At 43.4% G+C, this 23062-nt stretch overlaps 1 protein-coding gene across 6 annotated transcripts; it reads right to left on the bottom strand.

Moving 5' to 3' along the window:
• Positions 1 to 279: 279 nt before the first annotated feature.
• LOC118227379 (protein mono-ADP-ribosyltransferase PARP6) lies at positions 280 to 23062 on the bottom strand. Of its 6 annotated transcripts, none has more exons than XM_035417768.1 (23): positions 22741 to 23062; positions 20277 to 20448; positions 19049 to 19126; positions 17212 to 17306; positions 15032 to 15092; positions 14844 to 14934; positions 14646 to 14712; positions 13978 to 14127; positions 12991 to 13153; positions 12447 to 12500; positions 10991 to 11086; positions 10244 to 10336; positions 9715 to 9840; positions 9438 to 9503; positions 9133 to 9200; positions 8992 to 9040; positions 8226 to 8338; positions 7100 to 7172; positions 4621 to 4690; positions 3369 to 3448; positions 3012 to 3075; positions 2569 to 2653; positions 280 to 2450 (listed from the first exon to the last, which is right to left on the bottom strand). In XM_035417768.1, exons 2-23 carry the CDS (start codon positions 20283 to 20285, stop codon positions 2348 to 2350), a joined length of 1854 nt encoding a protein of 617 aa, XP_035273659.1. In that variant the 5' UTR covers positions 20286 to 20448; positions 22741 to 23062; the 3' UTR covers positions 280 to 2347. The 6 variants fall into 6 exon arrangements, with proteins under 6 accessions (XP_035273659.1, XP_035273656.1, XP_035273658.1 ...); XM_035417765.1 differs by having other exon boundaries at positions 12447 to 12578; positions 22741 to 23061; XM_035417767.1 differs by having other exon boundaries at positions 12447 to 12578; positions 12991 to 13141; positions 22741 to 23061.

Genomic DNA, 23062 nt, shown 5'->3' with positions numbered 1-23062 from the left:
TATTGATCAGTAAATCCCAATCACATCATGAAATACCCCCAATAATATCTAATCACCGTGCTATATTATTGGGGGGGGCTATTTGGCCTATTTTGTAATATTGGGGAGTGCCAGGCTTGTTTCATAAAAATATACAACGAAATGTTAGCATGAGAAAGAGAAAGGTTCATAGCTTTGGGTCTTGTCACTCAGGCATTCATAGAGAAAGATGCCTTCCTCAGTCTCTGAAGCCCAAGTACAGTTTTTACCAATCAAAATAAATCAAACACGTTGGACAGATTGTATAAAATTGTGCAAAATCTTTATTTTATTTATTTATTTATTTTACTTTAACCTTCAGGATTACATTTGAATCCCGTTCATTCAAGCACAAGACTGACAGGAAAAAAGACAAGAAACCACTGTTTAACAGATACATAATTAATCGTAAAGTACAGTATTACCATTGGGAAAGCAGTGGACACTGATGGTCCAAGTGAACTATTGGGACAGGAAGGAAGTATATCAGGAAAGCAGAGATATGTTTGGGTGTCAGTGTTTCTCTTGATTCCCTGTTGTCTAAGCAATACACTGTTTTCTTGCCTTACCATCCACCAAACATTCTTCAAGGTATCCAAAACCTCTTTCATACTCTTTTTAATGCCTCTCTGAAGTTGTACCGGCCACCACAAGCAAGCTCACAAAATGGCTGCCAAGTGATGTCATTTAGTCATTCATAAGACAAGTCTCTTTGAGTGTGGAAAACTCTGCAATAGTGCAATGGAAAGTATAAAACACGCAAACATAAATACAAACCATCAATCACATTAGAGCATAACTAACTAGGTAAATTATACATGACGGTCATTCCCCAAGGTAAACAGAACTGATTTGAATTAAAGCACTTCAGAAACCTCCAGAGTTCTGTTAGGAATGAGTTTTCAATCAGAGATGCCGATAAATAGCCCCATGGTCCCTCATTTAAGGAAATACCGGCTGGATAACTATAATATACAGGTGCCTGTGGAGGAACTCGGTGTTGATTGGATAGGAATCCTTCAAACTACTTTAATGCTAATTGGTTGGGAATCCAGCAAACAGCTTCTAGTTTATCCATTTTTTTTTCATTCCTCCACAGAGGAAGAAAAGCTGTTGAGACTGGTGCCCAGTTTGACAGAGTATGTAAATTTTGCCGAAACCATCCAGAAAGATCCTTGGGGTATAAATGAAGAAACAATGGAAGTATACACGTTTTTACTGTGACATTCTGTATCTCCTATATGAGCCATTAAGAACAGGCCCCGCTCTGAAAATAACCTCGCTTTGTTCTTGTGCAGTCAGAATAAGTTTCGTCTTCGTGTCACGTGTGAGGAGCTGCTTTAAGGGACGTGATTATGCTATATGCAGAGCGAGCCCGCTCCAATTCTGTATTCAAGGAGCTCCGTGTTTATTCAAGCAGGAAAGGGAAATCAGCTTTAATTTAGGGAAAATAACTGCAAAGCGGTGCTTAGGACACGGCTGATCGCGCCTGAGATCTGCGCTCACGTTAAATGACTCGAAGGAATATGAAACGAACCAAAGGTCGCCAAAACACTCCCTCATAAAAAAGTAATGAAATGACAAACAAAGGCTTGTTCACCCCATTATCCTCAGGCCAGCAACGGCAGGCTCGTACAAGCATTCTGGATCATTCTGAATTATTTTCCAATATAGTGAATTTCAGACATCCGCCGTTTGAAATGACGAAGACAGTTTTACCGGCCACTGCCTGTAAAATGAAAGGTTGAGTAAAATGGCACAGTGGCTTGGGGGGGGGGGTGGGGGGGGGATGAGAGAGCACTGGGCAGAGTCTCGGAGGCAGGGGGTTGGCGAGTCGATAGGTCAGGTCAGGTGAACAGGACAGCAGACCAGTGTACAGACTGGATCGAGCTTAATGTTCTTATCTGTTCTTCCTTCTCAATGGGAGACCAACGTGAGTAGGCCACGGGATTTCAAATATCCTATTTAAAAGTCTCATTAGAGTCTCCCTAAACAGACAGCTTCAACGGGAGATATTTCTGCCTGTCAACCTCATTTCATCTGAAGGGAAGTCCATTATCAATCATTCACCCGGGGCCTTTTCGAAAGGCAGATGGTAAAACGTCTATTAGGGGCTGTCAAAGACGGAATGAGAAATAGAAGGGGCGAAATAAAAGAGAAGGAGAGTGAAAGGAAACAGACAGAAAGCTCCACTCGCTCTCCCCTCAAGCCAGCGAAAATCGAGCCGTTTCGTCCGCGCTATGGCTCGAACGGCCCAGCGGGCTCAGGCCACGCGCGTGCTCCCGGTGCCCCCTGGTGGACAAACGAGCGTCGTCTCCTCCGAATCCTCTCAGCTGGAGTAAATCTGGGTCCCAATGACGCGCATGATCTCCTTCTGGATCTTGGGCTCTTGGGTGTTGATGTTGGCGTCTCCCACCTGGCCGTCCTCATACCTGAACGGAAGACAAACGGACAAGCAGACGGATCAGGGGGAACGCATGCAGCTTTCTTCCAGGAAGATTTTTAGAGTGGTGTCTGGAAGCAGGAAACCAGCGGCGACGCTGTACTCACACAAAGAAGAACCGCGTGCAGACGTGGTCAGACACAGGGCACACCCAAATGTTCCCGTGCTTCTGCAGGTCCTTAGATGTTATTACTGTGGGAAAGTATAAGTGATTACACCACTCATGGCAGCCTCACATTGTTTTTTTTTGTTGTTTTTTTGGGGGGGAGGGGGGCCGAGAGCAGCATGTTCCCACCTTTTGTATTTTTTTTGCTTTATTCAGACAGGTAAAAAAACAGGGAGAGTGACAAGCAGAGAAAGGATCATAGCTCGGAAGGCACTGTGGCAGTGGATCACTATCCACACAGAGGACTTGTATAACGCTCAAGAGTTGGCCACCCTATGGATTGCTTCACGTATCTTGACGAGAATTGATCAGGATGCACTGTGTTCATTTTTCTATTTTTGTTAACTGATCTACAACATTAGACTTTTAGTTCAGATCGTTTACCTTCACACAGAGCGATGCAGTTTAAATTCCGGCTCTGAAGAAACCTGGACTGTATTGGACGGCTCTGGGAAAAGACCAAGTTGCACAGAAAGACAGATTTTAACAGAAGCTCATAAACATACTGGTACCCAGCACAGTGCACTATGGCCAAATCTGGTTTCGCAGCATTTTGTCAGAAAAAAACAGCACAATAGGTTATTTATTTATCCATTCTACCATATAAAATACCCTGGGTTACTGCGATACAAATTGTTCCCGTCCTCAAATAAATAGCACATGGATAAGGAAAGTCTGAAAATCAATGCTATATCAGTTATATTGTTGAGTGGTGCAGGAGTATGCTACAATGTGCAGTACCTGTGGAATGGTGTTCATGCGGTTATAACGCTGGACCAGCTCGTCTTTGGTTGGCATGCGATGTTGTCCCTTCCCCATCCCTAGACACACAGCACACGTTGCCATAGTGACCAGGTGAAACAAAAGCAAGGTTAATCTGTCTCCGCGGACCGGCAGTGTCACACACTGTCCACCATAACACAAACCTTCATGGACGCACAGGATCTTCCTCACAGTGCCTGTGCAGTAATACACACCATGCTTTGCGTTAGACTGCTGCTTTGCTACACACCAGTACTTACACACCAACATTGCACACACTACACACCAGCACTTACACATCTACATTGCACACAGTACACCCGTGCGGTTACACAGCACCATCGTACACACTGCACACCTGCACTTACACACCACCATTATACATACTACACGGCCACACTGATACACACTGTCTACACACTGTCATGTCAGCTGTCACCACGCTGCGTGCCTGCTGTGTGGCAGACCAGCACTGGCACACAGGTTCACAGACTATACTGCACAAGCGCCTGCTGCAGTGCCCCCCCCCCCCCCCCCCACTTCCCCCGATGCCTGACTCCAGCTCCGCTCCCCATATAAACCTCAGCAGCGGCAGCCAAGGTGCCTGGCATGCCTGGCATGCACCGCTGGGCAGGCTTTGATGCCCTCTGGCAGCGGGCCAGAGAACCCCAATGAAAGAGTCACAGACCAGTGACCAGCACCAAGAGCCAGACACAAATATGAGAAAAGACACACAGCCGACAGCATCGCACTCTCCCTCTTCAGCTGTCCGAGCTGAGCACACACACATACACACACGCACACACACTCACAGTCGGGCGTGCACACACACACACACATTCGCCCCAGCACACAAACACAGACACACACACACACACGCATGCACACACACACACACACACACATTCGCCCACACACACACATGCACACACACACATTCACCCCAGCACACAAACACAGACACACACACACACACACATACACACACATTCGCCCATACACACACACATGCACACACACACACGCATGCACACACACACACACACACACACACATACACACACGTACACACACATTCGCCCACACACACACACATGCACACACACACTTTCAGCAGCACTAAGCAGGGACAGTTACCCACGCCCGTGGCGGTGGCGTCGGCTGAGCGCATGAGCAGTGAGGGCTAGAGACCGCAAAGGGTTAACAGAGGGCGATCGGGCCGTGTCCCTACCTGAATATCCAAAGGAAATGCTGGAGATGGGGCTCAGATAGATGCCCTTCCCGTACGCTGCCCCGTGTAGCTTGCGTTCCAAAAGAGCAGGGGGGGAGGGGAGAATCACTCAGAGTGAAAGGAGACAGACTCAGACGTACACAGAGGAAGAGGCGGAGCCTGCGCGCATCAAGTATCGCCTTCCGGAACTGCAATTAGCCGTTCGTCAAAAACTACAGTGGCTCTACTAGGACACATTTCCATCTGACTCTGCCTTTGGCGCCATCAGCAGTCATATCATTGAGTCGGTTATGATGCCAGGGAACACCTTGCAATGATTATGATTTTCTGTAACAAGCATCGGACAGGCGAGTGTCTGAGGGTAATTGAATCCCGGGAAACCGATGAGCCATAAAACCAGGGGAGATGGATGAAGGGAAAGCCTGGAGAGGACAGGAAATGACCACACACAAGGATGAAGACCAAACAGAGAGCCTGTTTAAGGGGATCTTCTTGCAATAGGAACATCTTATTGTCTAAAACCGGAACCTTAAATCTAGCAAGGCACTATGGACAAGCAAAGACACTCACGGTGAACGGGGGGAGAAGTTTTAAGGAATGGGTGGAGGGTAGAAGATGGAGAGAAGATGTAGGTTAAGGTGAAAGGTAAGGTGCCATGGCCTATATTTGATCTATAGAACCATGGGGTGGAAAGGAGGGGAGGTGACCATTTTCAGATGAAAGTTGAAAGCCAAAAACAGAGAAATGAGAGTACCCGATGGTGTGAAATGCTGGTGTAGGGTGACAGGCAGGACAAGAAAACAAAGCTCTGAAATGTTTGTGTCCTAGAGCCTGACTCCAGAAGAAATGGTGCCAGAAGAAGGACCTGCCGGGGGGGGACAAATTAATAGCTTTGAAGAGTAGGTTTCTTGGATTTTTTTTTTCAGAATTCTAAGTCAGTGGTCTAGAACTCCATTGCTTTCAGTTACCAGTAGTTATTGTTACATCAGCATTAGAATGTTCAGTTAAGAACATTCTAATTGCATATTTGTGATCTTACACTTTAAAGGGTTAACAGCTTTGCCTATGAGAACAATGCAAGTTGGGGGTGTGACTTCAGTACAGTGGCGTGGGATTTAGCTCCAGTGTATTCACACGGTTATTTATCTTGGATTTAATCCAAACACTGTTGATTATGACAAGGGTAAATTAATGCTCTGCAACCCAAGGACAAAAACCGTCTCTTCTTTCATTCTCATTAACAGGATACTAAGGTTCCACTGCAATTTACACCGCATTATAGAACTTCTATAATGAAACACTGAATTTCACAATCACACAACTCTAATCAATTGTTGAGATGATCAGATCAATTACAGTGCCTTTCAAAATTATTTACACCCTTGATAAGAATGAGCAGAGAAGGCTGTATAAAAAAAAGGGATGAGCTATTTTGTATGCTCAAAAAAGGAAAGTTATATTCTTTGAAAGAAAGAAATTACTTAAAAAAAAGAACACCATGCCTGGTGAGATATGATGGTGGATCTTTGATGTTATGGGGCTGACATCTACTGAACCTAGGGGCTCTTGTTCAAGTCAATGGAATCATGAACTTCAGCAAGTAAGAAGACATTTTGGCCAAAAACCTTGGTCCAGGGAGCTCAAACTTGGCCACAAATCTTTCAGCAAGACAGTGATCCAATTATCTCAATGTTTATACAAAAATGGTGCAAATATTAGTTTTCCCAAGAAAATATCACTACATAAAATGTAGTTATGTTTGCAATTATAGAGACAGGGTAGCGAGAAGACCAAACTTTGTCAAGAGTATTGACATGAGTATTAGGGTGTGTACACGTGTCCACTCCACATAGACAAACAAAGGAAGACTCATGATTCATTGTACGAAAGAATATAAAATTAAGAAAGAGAACACAAGTACACGTATGCTAGTTTGTTTACAGACTAGTCTGGTCAGTAGTCTTCTTTTGGGAATACTGCTACCATTTGTCCAATAATAACCCCCTTGTCACTGAAAACCTAGGAACCGGGATGCTGGCAAAAGCTGAGGCCCTATTCGCTATGAGATCCTCTAAAGTCGAGACCAGAGGACGAAGCAGAAGAGGCCCTACAAACCGAGGGATTCGGGGCGCACGGTGTGTTTGCAGCTCTTAGTGGTCCACCTTTGCCGTCGGCGAGACCGACAGGTAACCCCGGCAACCCAGTGAACACCGCGGCCTCCGTCCTCCGCGGACAGGGAGAGCCGCGGCGTCCACTGCCGTCAGTGCGGGAAGGGCCAGCGCCAGACACAAGCTGGGCGGTTACCGGTGTGTCTGTCCGATTCAAAAACAAAAAAGGAAAAATAACAAACGACCCGAGGAGGAACGTGGCATCCGTTGCTGTCAAAATGGATCAGCTGGACAGCAGGCCTGAGGTAGGAAGACAGGCTCTGTCCAAGAGTGCATGCGTCTCATTTGTGCTAACTGCGAGTGCTACATACCTGCAGTTTGGTATAAGAGGCATTGACTAGTCCATTTCTCAGAATGGAGTGCCAGTTCTCTATGTGGGACCCACTAGAGCAGTGTGGAGAGAGAGAAAGAGAATAAGGAGAGCTGTGAACACAGAACAAACAGTTCCTTAACACGCGGCATCATGTGTGACCGAGACTTCGTCTGAGGCCTACAGCTGCTGTTGTACACAGGAAGGGCACAAATGTTATCTGTTTGTTTTCACAGGCCTGGATTCAATCAACGTTTTCTCATAACTGTAACTCACAATTAAATGTAATCGTCGGTTTGATTGTTTGTTTTTTTCTTCACAGACACAGTTTGGCGAGTTTAGCAACGGCCAACATTAACTCACCAAACTGTGTTTGTGTTAGTCAAATTTAAGGACAGAAGCAAATTTAGTCTAGCTCTTATTCTCATCCTTGCACAAGCAAACAACTCTATCAGCTACAAAACAGGACAAGAGCAAAGCAACCGCAAATAACCAAGGCCGCTGTTGATTTCTGGGAAATCTGGCCTTTTGTGGGAATGACCCAGCACCCTCTTTGATCAGGAATGTAACTGCCGTTTATCTGGCCAACCTGGGAGGCCCTGTGTCGGACGACGGCTGAGGCTGCTGGGTACAAAGCAACCGACCACAAGCGAACGCTGCCCAGAGTCACCTGGTTCTGCTATCTCCCAGGCTATTTAGAGAAAATAAGCAGTGGATTATATAAAAAGCCAGCCCGCTGGGACTCAAGTATACCCATCTTTTTTTTCCACTCTCTATTATTCTTAAAATAAAGAGCTGAGGTCAAAATGACTGTTTCGTTGTTATTTTTAACAGGGTCAGTATTCATAAGAATAGACACGGAGTGTAAAATAAATTCTCTGGGGAGACCATGCCAGTCTCCCTCGCTCGGAGGCAACATTTAAGCTCCTGATTAGTTCCCGGCCAATGGACGCAGACAAAAGCTGCAGCGCGCCGCCCCTGCGTTCCCGCCCTCGCGACCCCGACGACCCCCGGGCAACGGATGGAGAGCCTCAGCGTTCGGCGACGTCTGATGGCCACCCCCATTTCGCTGCGCTACCATAGCAGTGGGTGGGGCTGCATGGTGGGGGTGGGGGGGGGGGACTCACTGGAAGGCGAAGGTGCTGCCGTAGAGCTTCTTGGCGGTGCGGAAGCGGGCTTCCTTGGCTGGGGGGCTGCTGAGCAGGAGGAACTGGTGGGACGTGTGCATGAACTTCAGTTGCTGTGGAAACGGGAGGGTGGAGAGAGAGAGAGAAAGAGAAGGCAAAAGAGAGAGAGAATGAAGAGAAACCCAGTGAGACACTGAACAAAATTAAAGGGGGTGTGGGGGGGCTGCCCAGACAGAGAGGGCGACCTACAGGACCAGTGCAAACGGAAGCAGAACATTCGGGGGCGTCCGCCGAAAACCCGCGGGCCTCTGGCCTTCCTCTCTGGCCGGGGTCACAATTACTCAGCTGAACCCGCTGGCAGGACGGCAAAATTTACTCAACCAACGTTCCAGGTGTCAGCCGGAGGCTAGTTCATCTCCAACACCCTCAGATGAGATGATCGTGACAGCACTGCAGAAATCGGTCTTAACAAGCGTCTATCTTGCAATGAGACTTGAAGACTTTTTATTTTTCTCCTGGGTGCAAAATATTGGCTTGTTTTAAGTTACTTATTCTTGACAAGTGAAACTGGCAAATCTTAAAATGAGTATAACTGTCGCACCTTATAGGCACCTCATCTTTTTGTCTTATTTAGAAAAAGTAATAGAAATAAAATTTTAAGTCTAAACATAAGACTAAAATTCTTGTTGAGATCATTTTTCGAGACTCTCCTGAGTCAGACTCCATTTATGTAGCAGTAGACACGACCACGAGGGGCCTGACCTACCCTGCTCAGCGGAAGCTTGACAATGTGAGACCTGTTGCTGGAAATGATCCTGGAAGAGAGAGAGGAGAGTGAGAAGAGTCCTTCAGAGAGACACAGCCGTGTAGAAGAGCAGGCTCGGCTGAGGCACAGTCCTTTCCTCACCACTGCAGCAGGGGGTGTGCCAGAGGATCCAGCTTGTCCATCTGTTTCTTTATCTCCAAATATGACCCCTGTCAAAAATGCACACATATATTACTCACTGATTTGTCACCACGGCAAAAAAACTAAATAATTGTACAACCTCAAGAGCCAGTCAGAGGAATGATCATCATCTTTGAAGCTCTATTCATCTTAATTTTGTGTACATTCGGTATATATTATTTTCCGATATGCCTGGTTCATTGTGAGATGGGAGCTGTATTTACTGATGTACAGTGGAGTATGTGCATCCTCCTTATGTTTCTTACCTGTGTCATCTCCCGGATGGACATGACACTGTCCAAAGCTTTCTGAAGCCTCTCATAGTTCTTCTTCTGCAGCCAAAGAAGAGTGGAAGAGTTGCATGCCTCTTACTGTTAAAGGGCTTTGTGATATTTTCCTTACAGTCAATCAAATTATGAACTGATCTCAGAACACATTTGAAATTTATCTGACTTAAACATTAGAGTTGTAGTATACTTCAAAATGTTGCAGTTTAAAAAATACAATGCTGGTATAGCAAAAGGAAGGCAATGAACTCCACACCTTGGGGTTGAAGGCCAGGGTCTTGGGGTCGTTGGGGTCGACCACAGAAGGGTAGGGTTCAAAGATGATGCTTTTGCGGGGGGATTCCAGAGCTGCCCTGCACATGGCAACCAGCAGATCCACCACCTGAGAACCATCAGTAAGCAAACACATGCTCAACACAAACAGTACACTGTATATATGAAAGAAACTTGGGTGAAAGATAATAAAGTATATTATTATGCAGTGCCACTAGGCATCACAGAATGCTTGGGCCGGAATGAAGACACTTGCACTCACAGTAGCCTACACAGCCTGTCTGCTATTGCGGTGTGATCTTCAGGAAGAAATTACTTAAGGATAACTGCTTAAACTAGACTCAAGCTACAGTAAGCTACATCTAGGCCTCTTGAATCCAAAAACACTTAAGTCTGGATTGATATAACTCCCTTATCATGCCTTCAAAGGCTAAATGCTTTGATTGAATCTAGTTGTGTGTGTGTGTGTGTGTGAGAGAGAGAGAGAGAGAGAGAGAGAGAGAGATCATCACCTCTGCTCCAGTGGCCACTTCCTCGGCTGCTCCTGACATCACTCCCAGCGTGTAAAAGGAAAACACACACAGCTCCCTGGTACACACTGCCGGCTGCAAACACATGGACAGAGGGAGACACACACAGTTACACACATACATACGTACAAACACACACACACACACACACACAATACACGTACACACAAACACAAGTGGTGAAACAAGTAGTGTTTACTATCCATTTCAGGAGTGCTTCATTTTGGGTGACAATCATCCAGGTAATTAAAGTGCATTAAATTTCCTTTTTAATCCTGTTTAAAATTCCCAATAGTGGTCGTCATTCCTGCAACTTCAGTTATTAAGCCTACTGACATCCTCTCTTGCCTGGGTGATACAGTTGTCAATTATTCATAACCCTGCAGTGCTATTGGCCACAGTTGGCTCTGGAAAGGTCTGTATTCCATACCAAACCACGGGGCATAAAAATATTCATATTTCATGTATATGCAGGGCACTAACGGCTTTCAGCTCGCATCTTCTTCAGATTTCATTTTCCTCTGCTCATATTTTGTCTACGGTTTTGTACCAAATAAAAAAGGAGGCGAGATTACCATAACTTTAGGGTCTAATGTATTCAAAACCTAGCGCTCCGTGAAAGATAACACCATCGCTGAGCGCAATCGCGCTTTGATGACACGCATTCATTTCAGCTTCGCGTCTTTGCAGTCAGTGCCTCTGTATCGCGTTTCGCGCGGCGCTTTGTACCTTGAGCATGGAGCCGTTCTGAAAGACGTGCTGCTCGTCGCACACCACGCAGTATTCGTTCAGCGTGGGGATCCGCTGCTCCGAGTATTTCATTATCTGTCGGGAAGAAAAGTGACCTTTTTCCTCGCAGTCTCTCCACTTTCCCTCGGGGGAGGGGGTCCGAGCTTTGGCTTACAATGGCTGCGTTCCAGGAGGTAAAGCTTTCTGAATTCACCTTTTTCCAGATTCCTCCCCTGCTCTCATTTAAAATGGATGAAATGTGATCAGTTATGGCAAGGGATGAATTTCAAATGTTTCTTTTGTTCATGTTGTCCCCTTATGCCAGAATTGTTTATTTGTTTTATTGACCTTGTCTGCAGAACAGATTTTCCACAGGGATAGTAATGATTGAGTTGACTTGACTTGACCTTGAATGGGGAACTTTACATGAAATACAATTATAATTTTTTGTCCACCATGAACCCAACTATATATGTTTAAACACGTGATCCACTATACATTAGCTAGACAACTGTAACTGGTTCCTTTTACTGGCTGGCCAGATTTAGGTATGGAACTCAAATATTCCTTGGATAGAACTGTTAAAATTAACATTTTAATATTATATAATTTTAATTATTATTGCAATACAGTGCCCTTCTTGCACCACCTTGTGGATATAATATATATAACAGGAAGCCCTTTTTATTCTGCGCAATTGATTACTGAAGAATTTTGGTGGTTCCCGTTTACTTTCAGTTCTATTTTTTTTCACTTATGGATAAAATTAATATGATTTTGGTTCCCATTTACCAATCATTTCGTCCTTTAACTATGAGAAACGACGCAGGATTAATTAATTATGTGTGTTATCAACACAATCTGGTAAAAATAAATATATTCAGGCTTCAAAACTCTTACATACAACTTCAACAAGTAAAGACATCCATAGTAAATCCAAAGATCTTGAGAAAAATAGTCAGTGCTTGTGTCGGAGCTGGCATCAATAATTTTCTACCCCTATTCATTTCCCCCTTAGTCTGACAAGGTGATGGAATCGGAATTCCTTATTTGGGTGCAAAATTTACTTCACATTTCCATGGTCTATTATTCTGAACATTTCATGGCAATGCAATAATTCTGAAAATTCTGCAATAGGTAATATAAGTATAGTATTATATTATCAAATATAGTTACTTTTTGGAACACAATGTTGTAATACCACAAAAAATTGTACTTTTACAGTGTATTCAGTAACAATAAATATACAAGATAAATGTGCAAGACACTCTACTAAGCCATGTATGGAAATTTGATTATAATACTATCAATTATTTACAGCTCCACCATACTGTGCTTTGCCTGTAAAGACAAAGCCTATGCCACCAGGACACAAACAGTAAAAGCGCAGTCATTTGGGCATTAGGTAGGTGGATAAATTACACCGCGGAGCATGCTTGACTAACCGGGAGCTTACCTGCACTAAGAAGCCATACTCCAAGGTAGGAATATTCTTGCAGTGGCCTCCCGCCTGGGATGAAAAAAACAATTCAATCAGCTGCTTCGTGGTAATCTGCGCCGGAGGCCTGGCCGCAGGGACAGCCACAGTCTGATGGGTCAAGTGAAGACAAAGCATTATGGGAAAAGGGTGCCAGCAATGTAGCCCAGGAGGGAAGGGAAGGTTGCGGGAGATACGAGTACTGAATTGAGAAGGAGCGGCAGGCAGGCGTCTTATTGCATTTATGTTCGGTTTTGTAGATTTAATATACAATATACACAATATGTGTTTTATCAAAATTAAAAACCACTCTTGGAAACTGTAATATCCTGATGTCAGCTTTAATAATAATTATACTGCAAAAACACATGCAGAGTACAGATAGTATTTCTGAGAATAAAACTAGCCTGCAGTCTTTGCTGCCCATAAATGTGGGATGGAGAACAAAACGCTAATTCTAGTTTTTGCTCATATTTTGGGGGAGGAGCGGAGGTGGGATGGAACAGGGCAGGGCAGGGCTTACCTGGCTGTTGGGGGGGTAGCTGAAGAGCTCCCCCTTGGGGTTCTTCACGGTACAGGAGATGGAGCGGTTCATGAGCCGGGTGACCCGCAGCTCCGGCACGGCCAGCTTCCCCTTCAGACCCGGGTCCTGGATCAGGGGGAAACTGGGCGATCTGGACGAGGGCCAGAGACAGGAGACATGCATGGTCCGTATTTTAGTTTTAGGCTTTCAAACCCTTAGAAGAGTAGGTTTTTTTTTTTGGAATGTTTTCAAAAACTATATGTCAGTGTTTCTACAACTCCATTGTTTTCAACTACCAGTAGCAATTGTTACATCAGCATTAGAATGTTTGGTAAATAACATTCTAATCACATGGTTAACCCTTTAAGGTGTAATAAGTGATTAGAATGAAGCAGAAATAAGCAATTAGAATGTTCTTAACTGAACATTTTAATGCTGATGTAACAATGACCACTGATAATTAAAAGCAATGGAGTCTTAGAACAATGATTTAGAATTTTGAAAGAAAAAATAACATTCCATAAAACCTAGTCTTCAAAGGGTTAAACCATATTTTTCCAGTAGATACCACTATATCCAGGCCCATTTACTACCAGGAAAATGGGCAACAACAATTAATTATCACAGCATCAATTCTGTGACATAATACAACATGTATTGTATAAGAATTCTAGAACTGATGATGCAATGAGTACTCATTGTAGTAGCACAACAATAGGAACTACATCTTTAGAAAGTGCTTCAGATTATGACTGTTACATTGAAACCACCATCTCTACTGCTGTAGTAATGGCTAATACTGTGTACTACATTATTATACAATGCATCTAATTGTAACAGTAGTTCTGTCATATAATAAGAACAACAGATCTAGAATCTCTATTTCTTAGTAATATCTGGAAAAGATTACAGAATGTTGTAATTATATACATGTACAGTATATGATAACAGCCATTGTAGTTGTAAAGTGTGCAGTTGAGGTAATACTTTGGTATGGGGGAGAAGATGCTGAGTCCAGCACGAAACTTCTTGATGGTGCCCCCAGCCTTGAACCAGCTGTGCCTCTTCTCCTGCTGCGCCTTCAGGAACTCATTGCTCAGGTGTTTCCACTGCTGTGATGTGAACATGCTGAGGATTCTGGGAGAATGAGGCAGGATGAGACAGAGTGTTTTACAAATGTCCAAAATCCTTACCCACAGAAGTAATGAATCTGTACAATTCTTAAGGGATACATATATTCCCTAAACATATTAAATAATCTAATGTGTTATCTTCATTACAGTTTGGGTTTGCATTTTCAAAAGCAAGGAAGTGGTCAAAACAATACAAAATGAAATTATTAGCTATTCAATATACAGAAAAAACACAGTGAATACAAAAAAGAATATACAAAAATAGTTATTATCTACTCCTGCAAATTACCAGTAATTAAACTCACAATTACCATTTACAATGTATTGTATATCTAACTGAAACTTCCACTTCAGCTAGTAGCCACCACATGCTAAAATTAATTGAAAAGTTTAGCTGGATGGAGCAAATGCGCACCAAGTGTTGATGATTCAGAAAGTCATTATGGTATCCATGCTTCACTTGGCTATTAACAGTGGCATGGTGCTCAGACCTGTGTGTGGAGGGTCATTATAGGGGCTCACTTTTTGAGCTGGAGTCCCAGGCTGAAGCCCTCCTTATTGGACGGCTGGAACACTTCCACCGACGGCTCTGCAGACAAAGCAGAAGCAGACGTCAGCTGTTGACTTCGAAGCCGCGTGACTCTGAAGTGGTGAAGGAGCAGAGTTATGGCAGAGTTATGGTTTTACTGAGGGAGAACAGAAAGGCCGTTTGGCGCTCACCAGGTCCATCCAGGTACTGGGAGAGGGAGAAGCGGAGGCGAAGCACGATGGGCTCGGTGCGGATCACCTTCCAGGCGGTCGCAACCTCCTCCTGAGGGGAAGCAGATACACACAGAAGCATTTGGGATTTTACCACTAATAAGGAAAATGATGTGGATGATACAGTAGAGAGAGGTAAGGCAACTCACGTCCAAGAAACTGATGTTGATTTGCAGGTCGATGTCCACATCGTCAATCGTCCCATACTCCCTGTCAAGCAAGAATTGGAGAGAGATATGAATCAACAAAAGTCTTTTGGCATTTCACAATTTCAACTTACTGTATGTAATCAGGGTTACAAAAAATGTGTTTATTGTACAAGGTGCCATTTTAACTTCCTCTGAACTTTGATCATTTCATTGCCTGTGCTCTGGTGGAGTCATAAAGATCAGAAGGCTATAAACACAGCTAGAAATAAAGTTGTCCACGGCCTGGAGATAGGACAGTCTCACAACCCTCACCCAACACTCATTCAAACCCCCAGGGGTTAAGAAGACCACTCCTGTTTCAAACGACAAGTACCTGGACTGACCAATACCCACATTAAAAGAAAGCATCATATGTACAGTATGTGCATGTAAATAACTGGGAACGATATGATAAATGTGGTGGATTGTGAATAATATCAACCGAAATGCAGGAGATGGTGACACATAGACAGGCATGCTGAGCTGTTATTAGATGGTATAGGGAGGTTGTGATCCCAAGTATGCATGGAGGGGAAAGTAAAATGTATTTATAGATAGATATGTATTGCCTACATAAGTGTTTGGGTTATAGAAAGCCCACCACCTTGGGCCTCCATGGCAAAGTATCTAAGAAAATGACAGGTAAAATCGTAAGATTATGTCCAACGTACAAAGTATCTTATCACAGTCACTAGATTGTGATGGTTCCCCTGTGTCTACAGTATACTTCCTGGAAGAGACTAGGAGCGTGGGTCTCTTGGTGGTGGGGATTCCTGTTGAGACATTATTTGGGCATACAGAGTGAAGTGTGTAATGTGGAAGGCTTGCTCGGGATTGCATTTAAGTCTAATAAAACATTTGGGGAGAATCTGCCTAACAGTTCTCCAGGTACCATAGTCATCATTTGGGAGAATCTGCCTAACAGTTCTCCTGGTACCATAGTCATCATTTGGGAGAATCTGCCTAACAGTTCTCCAGGTACCATAGTCATCATTTGGGAGAATCTGCCTAACAGTTCACCAGGTACCATAGTCATCATTTGGGAGAATCTGCCTAACAGTTCTCCAGGTACCATAGTCATCATTTGGGAGAATCTGCCTAACAGTTCTCCAGGTACCATAGTCATCATTTGGGAGAATCTGCCTAACAGTTCTCCAGGTACCATAGTCATCATTTGGGAGAATCTGCCTTCTCCAGGTACCACATTCATGTCCACACAGAATAATTTGGTTATGTACTTTGCTGGTAAACATGTTCATGTTTATTATTAGCCAGCATGCTATCTTGTGTACAGCTATTGGTACTGAACGTGTTCATATTTGTTTTCACTTAATTTTATTAATAAACCATCATGCTTCCACCATATCTGCATCTTCCTTTCCAGTTCTGAAACATCACAAGTACCCAGGATACAGTTATAAACCCCACAAGAGCTGGTGGGTATGTTCTTAGGTGTGACGGTGTTTCAGGCGCTGTGGTATGTATGCTTGAATTTCAGATTCACACCTCACTCAGAGCTAGCTACAAGTTGCAAGAGACCTCTGAGGTTTAACGCTAGATTCCAAGTTAGAAGGGACCTCTGAGTATTGAGTAACAAATCTCAGACCTCTAAGTTTCTAGCAGTAGAATCCAAGCCATTCATAAGGGACCTCTGAGTAATGAGTAACAAGCTTCAGACTTCCAAGTTTCTAGGAATAGAATCCAAGTTATTTATACTCTGAAAACTAAGTCATCCCCATGCCTAGGCCATCTGTACCCGTAACAAGTTTTAGACCTCTGAGTTTCTCATAAGTTTAGTCCCCCATTTTCTGAGACTAAGAGGGGGTGCTGGTGCCAGGCATGGATTCTGAGATGTAAGTATACTGCCAAGAACCAAAGCATATACATCAGGTTATGTCTGGACATATCATGTTTCTATAGCAACTTTCCCCACACTTATTAACAAAATGTCCAAAACATTTCAGTTACAGATTCTGAAATGAAATGGAATCAGATAAACGTGTGTTTTCCTCCCTGCCACCAAATCTAACTTCGCACAATTGCTACAGTAATTAAAGATGACAGCCATTTACACAAAACAACCAAAAACTGAGTGGCGGAGTGGAGTTTGGGCTCATGTCTTTTGGACGCGTGTACTGTACCTGACAGAGACCGCGCTGTCAGTGTAGATGTCCTTCACTGCCTCGATGTCGGCGTCCAACTGGGGGTGTCTGTATAGGTCAGCTGCACAGCTTCCCTACAACCGTTCAACAATGTTCATCTCTCAAGCTAACGTGCTACTGCCAAAAATTCACAATGGGAGATATGCCCTAACAGAGCAATATCAAATCAAATGTCTTACTTATATATTGTAGGAGAGCATTGACTATTATTAATAAAGAAAAATGAACCTTATCAAGCACAGATTTTTAGAATTTTTGCCGGTGTCACAGAGTTAGCATTAGCTATTATTCATTAAGCGCTTATGTAGCAATCCGTGATGATCTAAGTGTGGTGTGTTAATGAAGTCAATGTTTAATAAATCTAGAGTGGGTGTAGAAGGGCAGTGGCATCTGTGAATTCTGTTATTGTGTGTGAGAGAGTGAGGCGAATATTGTGAGAGTGGTCTGATTATGTTGTTGGACTACGTGAGAGAGTGGAGTGAATATTGTGGGCCTGATTTCCTAAGACCGTAGAACGTGCAAAACTAATAACACACCAATGATTGGTGCAAAACAGATACCGTGACGACTCACTGGTCATGATACTTAGTAAATCATATGAGCAGGATGGTTACTGTAACTACGCATTGCTAGGGAATACACCTCTTTTCTTCAGGAACTCAGACTGAAAGTTTTTGAAAATAATTGAGCTTCCAATTGTTTCAATGAGCATAAATCTAATGAGAGTTGAGGTGTAACTACTGGCAGGATATTCAGCTGCACTAGGGCTCCTAGCTGCTAAGGGGCCGCCTAATGCCAGCCATTCCCTTTATCGCACACTACTGCTGAGTCAAACTACTAAAACCCCATCTTTACATTACATTGCATTGCAGGCATTCAGCAGACGCTCTTATCCAGAGCGACTTACACAACTTTTTACATAGCATTTTACATTGTATCCATTTATACAGCTGGATATATACTGAAGCAATGCAGGTTAAGTACCTTGCTCAAGGGTACAACGGCAGTGTCCTTACCCGGGAATCGAACCTGCGACCTTTCGGTTACAAGCCCAGTTCCTTACCCACTGTGCTACACCCGTCCTCTTATTATAGAACTGTAAAGACAGTCACTGGTATGTTTGTGCTGGTTTTCTATGGTTTATGAAATGAACATGAGAACATCATGTCTAGTGCCAGTGCACATAGGCAGCAAATGGCACACTGACAGGACCAGCCAGTCACACTGACTCTGTCCATAGCTGTAAGCCCTCAATTAGCAATCATGTGTTGGATCCCTGGGCACACAGCGAAGTCCCCGTAGAAATGGGTTTGTCGAGAACGTTATGGAAGAACTTGGCTGGCCTGCACAGAGCCTCATCCAACTCTTAATAATTTGAAAAGCCAACTGTGGGCCAGGCCTTGTCGCCCAATCAGCACCCGTCCTCACTAATGCTCTTCCGGCTGAATGGAAGCAAATCTCGACAGCAATGCTCAAACAGCTAGCATAAAGCCTTCCCAAAAGAGTGAAGGTTTTTATAGCAGCAAAGGGTGGGCCAAATCCATATTAATGCCAAATTTTGGATGAGATTTTGGATGTCAGGTGTCCACATATCTTTGGCCATGCGGTGTACCATTTAGGCCTGTGTGATGATGGCGGAGGGTGTGTGTCTGAGGGTGATGGGCCGGGGGTGGGGCCTCCAGCTATAATTTTGCACCAGGGCCCATGAAAATTTTGTTATGCCACTGGTTGAGAAGTCCTTGATCTAAAGCTCTCCTTCACTCTCTTCCTTCACAGAGTTCTCCATAGCTGAGAAAAACTGATTCAGCATCCTCACCTGAATCCCGTACAGGAATTCCTCCGAGTCATTGTCTCCATCAGATTCATCCTCTGCCCAGAACTGGCCCTTTATGTCCTGCAGACACATGGATTTTAAAAGGTCCTGTTTCTTCTGAATCAGTTCAACTCAACACAGTTCAGTGATGCACTATTGGTAGGACTATCACCATCAGGACTGTCAAAGCAATGCAAGCCGTGACCAATTTGAATTTATAAGATTGTTTTAAATATAAAATAACTATGCTATATTATCAAAAATTCAAACATGTATCAGTGAATATAATCATTATAACATTTAAGAGAAGACAGAAATTTAATCATTTGAAAGACATGATCCAAATGTTTGTCACCCAGAATGGTGCACTTCGTTCTGTAATAGATAGAAAACACTACTTGTTTCACCAACAAATTCAGCTCAGTTTTCTCTGTCTCTCTCTCTCTCTTGTTCTCTCAATAATCAATCCACCTGAGAATGGATAGCATAAGCGTCCAGGCTGGTTTCTATGATACATCTGGGGCAGAGACTAACTGAAACCCTTAATGCGCCCACGCCTGGTTTTTAAATAGATATAAAAGGAATCATACATCAAGTAAATCCAGAAATAGTCTGATCGACCAGTGCATGCATTTGCCAAAAACAGATTGCGCAGAGATGTCAGATTACACTTTGGATTGTGTCCCTTAGGGAATAGACACATTGCTTTATTTTTTCTTTATACTGTTATAACTTCATGCAGACACTAGCAATGACAGATTTGGCCATCCTAAAATAATTTCAATCTAGCAGTGTCAGTCAATGTTTTTTTGGAAAAAAGAATGTGAGTCTGAATTTCAACTATAATGACGCATTGGGCAATCGTATCCAAATTCAAACCCTCACTCAAAAACTGTGTGAAATGAACAGTCCAAGATATGTATATTGCTCAATTGTTAGATTGAGAATTGTATTTTATTTTATTTTTATTTCATGAGCTGTGAGCCACTATATTTTTACAGATTCTGAATGCCAGATCATTTGTGTACCTTCAAGTAGTTATTGTAAAGCAAGCAGACAATGAACAGGAGACATTGGCAACATGCCTAGTCTACATGTTTATATATACAGTATATTGTATAGTTTCCCCTCAAATCACATTATAAGCTCGTCATGGAATATTTGTCAACACTAAATTTACATGAATGGAACAATGAATACAGCAGCAGACCACATGATCGAACAGACCTACCATTGCCATCTGCAATTCATATGTGTTTCTCTGACAGAGGCCAGTGTCTCCCACCCATTCCAGCTGTGGTAGTGTGAAGGCAGGGCTAGGAACTAGGAAGCTGAATCCACGGGGGGCCTCCTTTCTCTCTTTTTTTTCCCCCTGCTGCTGTCTCCGTGGCAACCCCTGGTTCCTTGCATTCATGGAAGAAAAAAGGGAAAAAAATTTTTTTTTTTAAAGGTACAATTCACACTTCACATCACATTTCCCGGGGACAGCTGGATCAAATGAGGACAGTGAAGAATGTATTGTAATGGATGTACAACATTTCCATCTCTGATCTCATAGCTGTAGTCTTTTTTCCACCCTTTTTATGATCATCTGCACTCTATCCTGGGTATCCTAGCAACAACCAATTCTGTCTTCCGTCGCCATTTCATTAATCATTGTGGAATGTGTGTGGGAGAGATTCTGTGGGCTTTTTTAAACATGGAGGGTTATTTATTTATTTATTTATTTATTGTTTTCTAGAAATGCTTCTTTATCGTTATTTTGTTTATGCCATATCCAGAAAAATTCTCAGTGATTCTTAAATATCTGAATGAACATTGTCGTCTCACCTTCTACTTTGTATACATGCAAGTCTATAAAAAGAGTATGGCTGCGCAAATGCTTGTACAATTTGTTTTGTATGCCTGCACATAAATCATTGTTGAACCCTTTGTGGCATCATGTTTAAAAAGTAACAAATGAAATGTTGTTTATTTTTTTTCACTTCGGGGTCAAACAAGGTAATGTGAAATGCTCCGCTGGCGTTTTCATGCAGTGTGACACGATGCGATTCGCTTTTCCGCGAGGCAGACGGCCTAATCTCGCCATTTCGGCGCGTGTGTGTACCGACTGGGTGAGGGCAAATCGCGGAGGCTTTGTTTACACGGCACAGGCCTCAATCAGAGCTTCTCGAACGTCTGACATGCTTCTGAGCATCACACATCTGCAGCTCGATTCTGTTGTCTTTATTGCCCTGATTATATCAGCCTTCGAACAGCAGGATTGCTGCCACTTCTCTGACTGCTACCGGAACACAGCACAGATCTGCTCCAGGACATATCTCCTGTTGTCACGTCCGCTATTTAATTCATGCTTCAGCTGCAGCGCATTGTGAAACAGACATTCACATATTGATAGACAAGCATATCAGACATGTCCAAAGTAAACAATTTGTGAGGGAGAATAATAAATTAGACAATGTTTCTAGAATTTTTGTTGGTATTTCAGGATGTAATTTGGATTTGAAATGTAAAGAGGGCTTCTGTGATGTTTGTGAATGTCTGCATGTTTGCTGATGAAAAGGTCTCATAAATTCTTGGCCTTGTGCAAATCGTTTTCTGGGCACGGAATAATGGTGTGGGAAAAAAATCATTTGGAACAAAAATGAAATGCAGATACAGAATTTTTGTTTTCAAAATATCAGCGCTCCTTTAATGACTTGGGGGTCCTGTGTGGCAGTTCCAAAGCTCAAAAGGTCATGCATAGCTAGAGGATATTTTAAAATCAGTGTACAGATCCCTGTTTCGGACAAATAGTGAGATGGCACTAACATTAAAATAACATTCTCTGAAGATGACGATGAAAATTAAGGTAAAGATGAAAAGAATATAGAAGATGATGAAAAAGACAATGATGATGATGTTAATGGTGGTGATAGGGACTCATCATATGAAGAGGCTATTTCTGTATTAGAGCTATTGAGGAGTATCCAAATTCAAACCATAAATTAAGAAGCATAATAGCACTACTGCGCACAGTTGTATGTAGTAGGTGCACATGAAAAAAATTCACACACTTTATAGCACTGTTTGTGTGTCAAAAGCTGAAGAGCTACAGTGTTTATGACAGTGCTAAAATGACTGTATAAATTACAGGTGAATCAAAACAAGACACATTTCTTATCTTTCATAAGATACAAAGGAGAGGCTCCATAGCAGGGTATGTTTCATCTAGTGCTGTCTAACACAGTGTGTCTGGGTTTGATATGACTCAATAGAAAGATTCTTACCCTAACTCACCCATGCCCCTCCACCCCTCTCTCTCTCTCTCTGTCTGAGGTTTGTTCTCTGCATGCTTCTTATTTTCACCCAACATTTGTCAAATTGTTGTCTTTTGTTACTATTATATCAATTATTTTAACAATTTGTTTCACAATAATAAAAAAACATTCAAATTCCCGTCAGCATATTTACTCTTCCTGTTACTTTCCATCCATCATTTTAACCCCCACCTGCCCTCCAGCTTGTCCCCCTCTCTCTGCTTCCATCCTTCCTCAATGTCTTTATCCTGCCCTGGGCGCTGCCCCCCCCCCCCCCCTCACACCGACCCCCCACATCCAGCAGTCCGACAGACCCAAAGAGACCCCATCAATATAATGCGCATGAAGGTGCAATTAGAATAATTCCAGCCCCTGCGCCTCCCCTGCCACGCTTACCTTCTCAGAAGACAGAAAGGAGGTCACTGGCTTTTCCGCTTCAAGGGTGCACCTGGATGCGTATTCCTCTCCTTTCTCCTCCTACACTCATAAAAAAACAACGAATGGCTGAATTAAAAAAAACAGCTGAGGGCCGCAGCAGCCTCTCTCTCTCTCTCTCTCTCTGTTCCTGCGTCTCCCTCGCCCGGCTCTCCCTTCGTGTGCACCGCTCTGTGGAAATGCGCCGCGCCGCCGAGGCTAGGCTGTGTGTTTATCTGTTGCGGACCTCCCTTCCTTCTGCTGTCTTATTTTGCCTGACAACACAGAGCGGGCCCGAGCATGC

Source organism: Anguilla anguilla, chromosome 5, assembly GCF_013347855.1.
Source record: "Anguilla anguilla isolate fAngAng1 chromosome 5, fAngAng1.pri, whole genome shotgun sequence".
NCBI classification, from domain to species: domain Eukaryota; kingdom Metazoa; phylum Chordata; class Actinopteri; order Anguilliformes; family Anguillidae; genus Anguilla; species Anguilla anguilla.
Note: the sequence above shows the minus strand (reverse complement) of the source record. Positions and strands in the feature narration are given on the sequence as shown.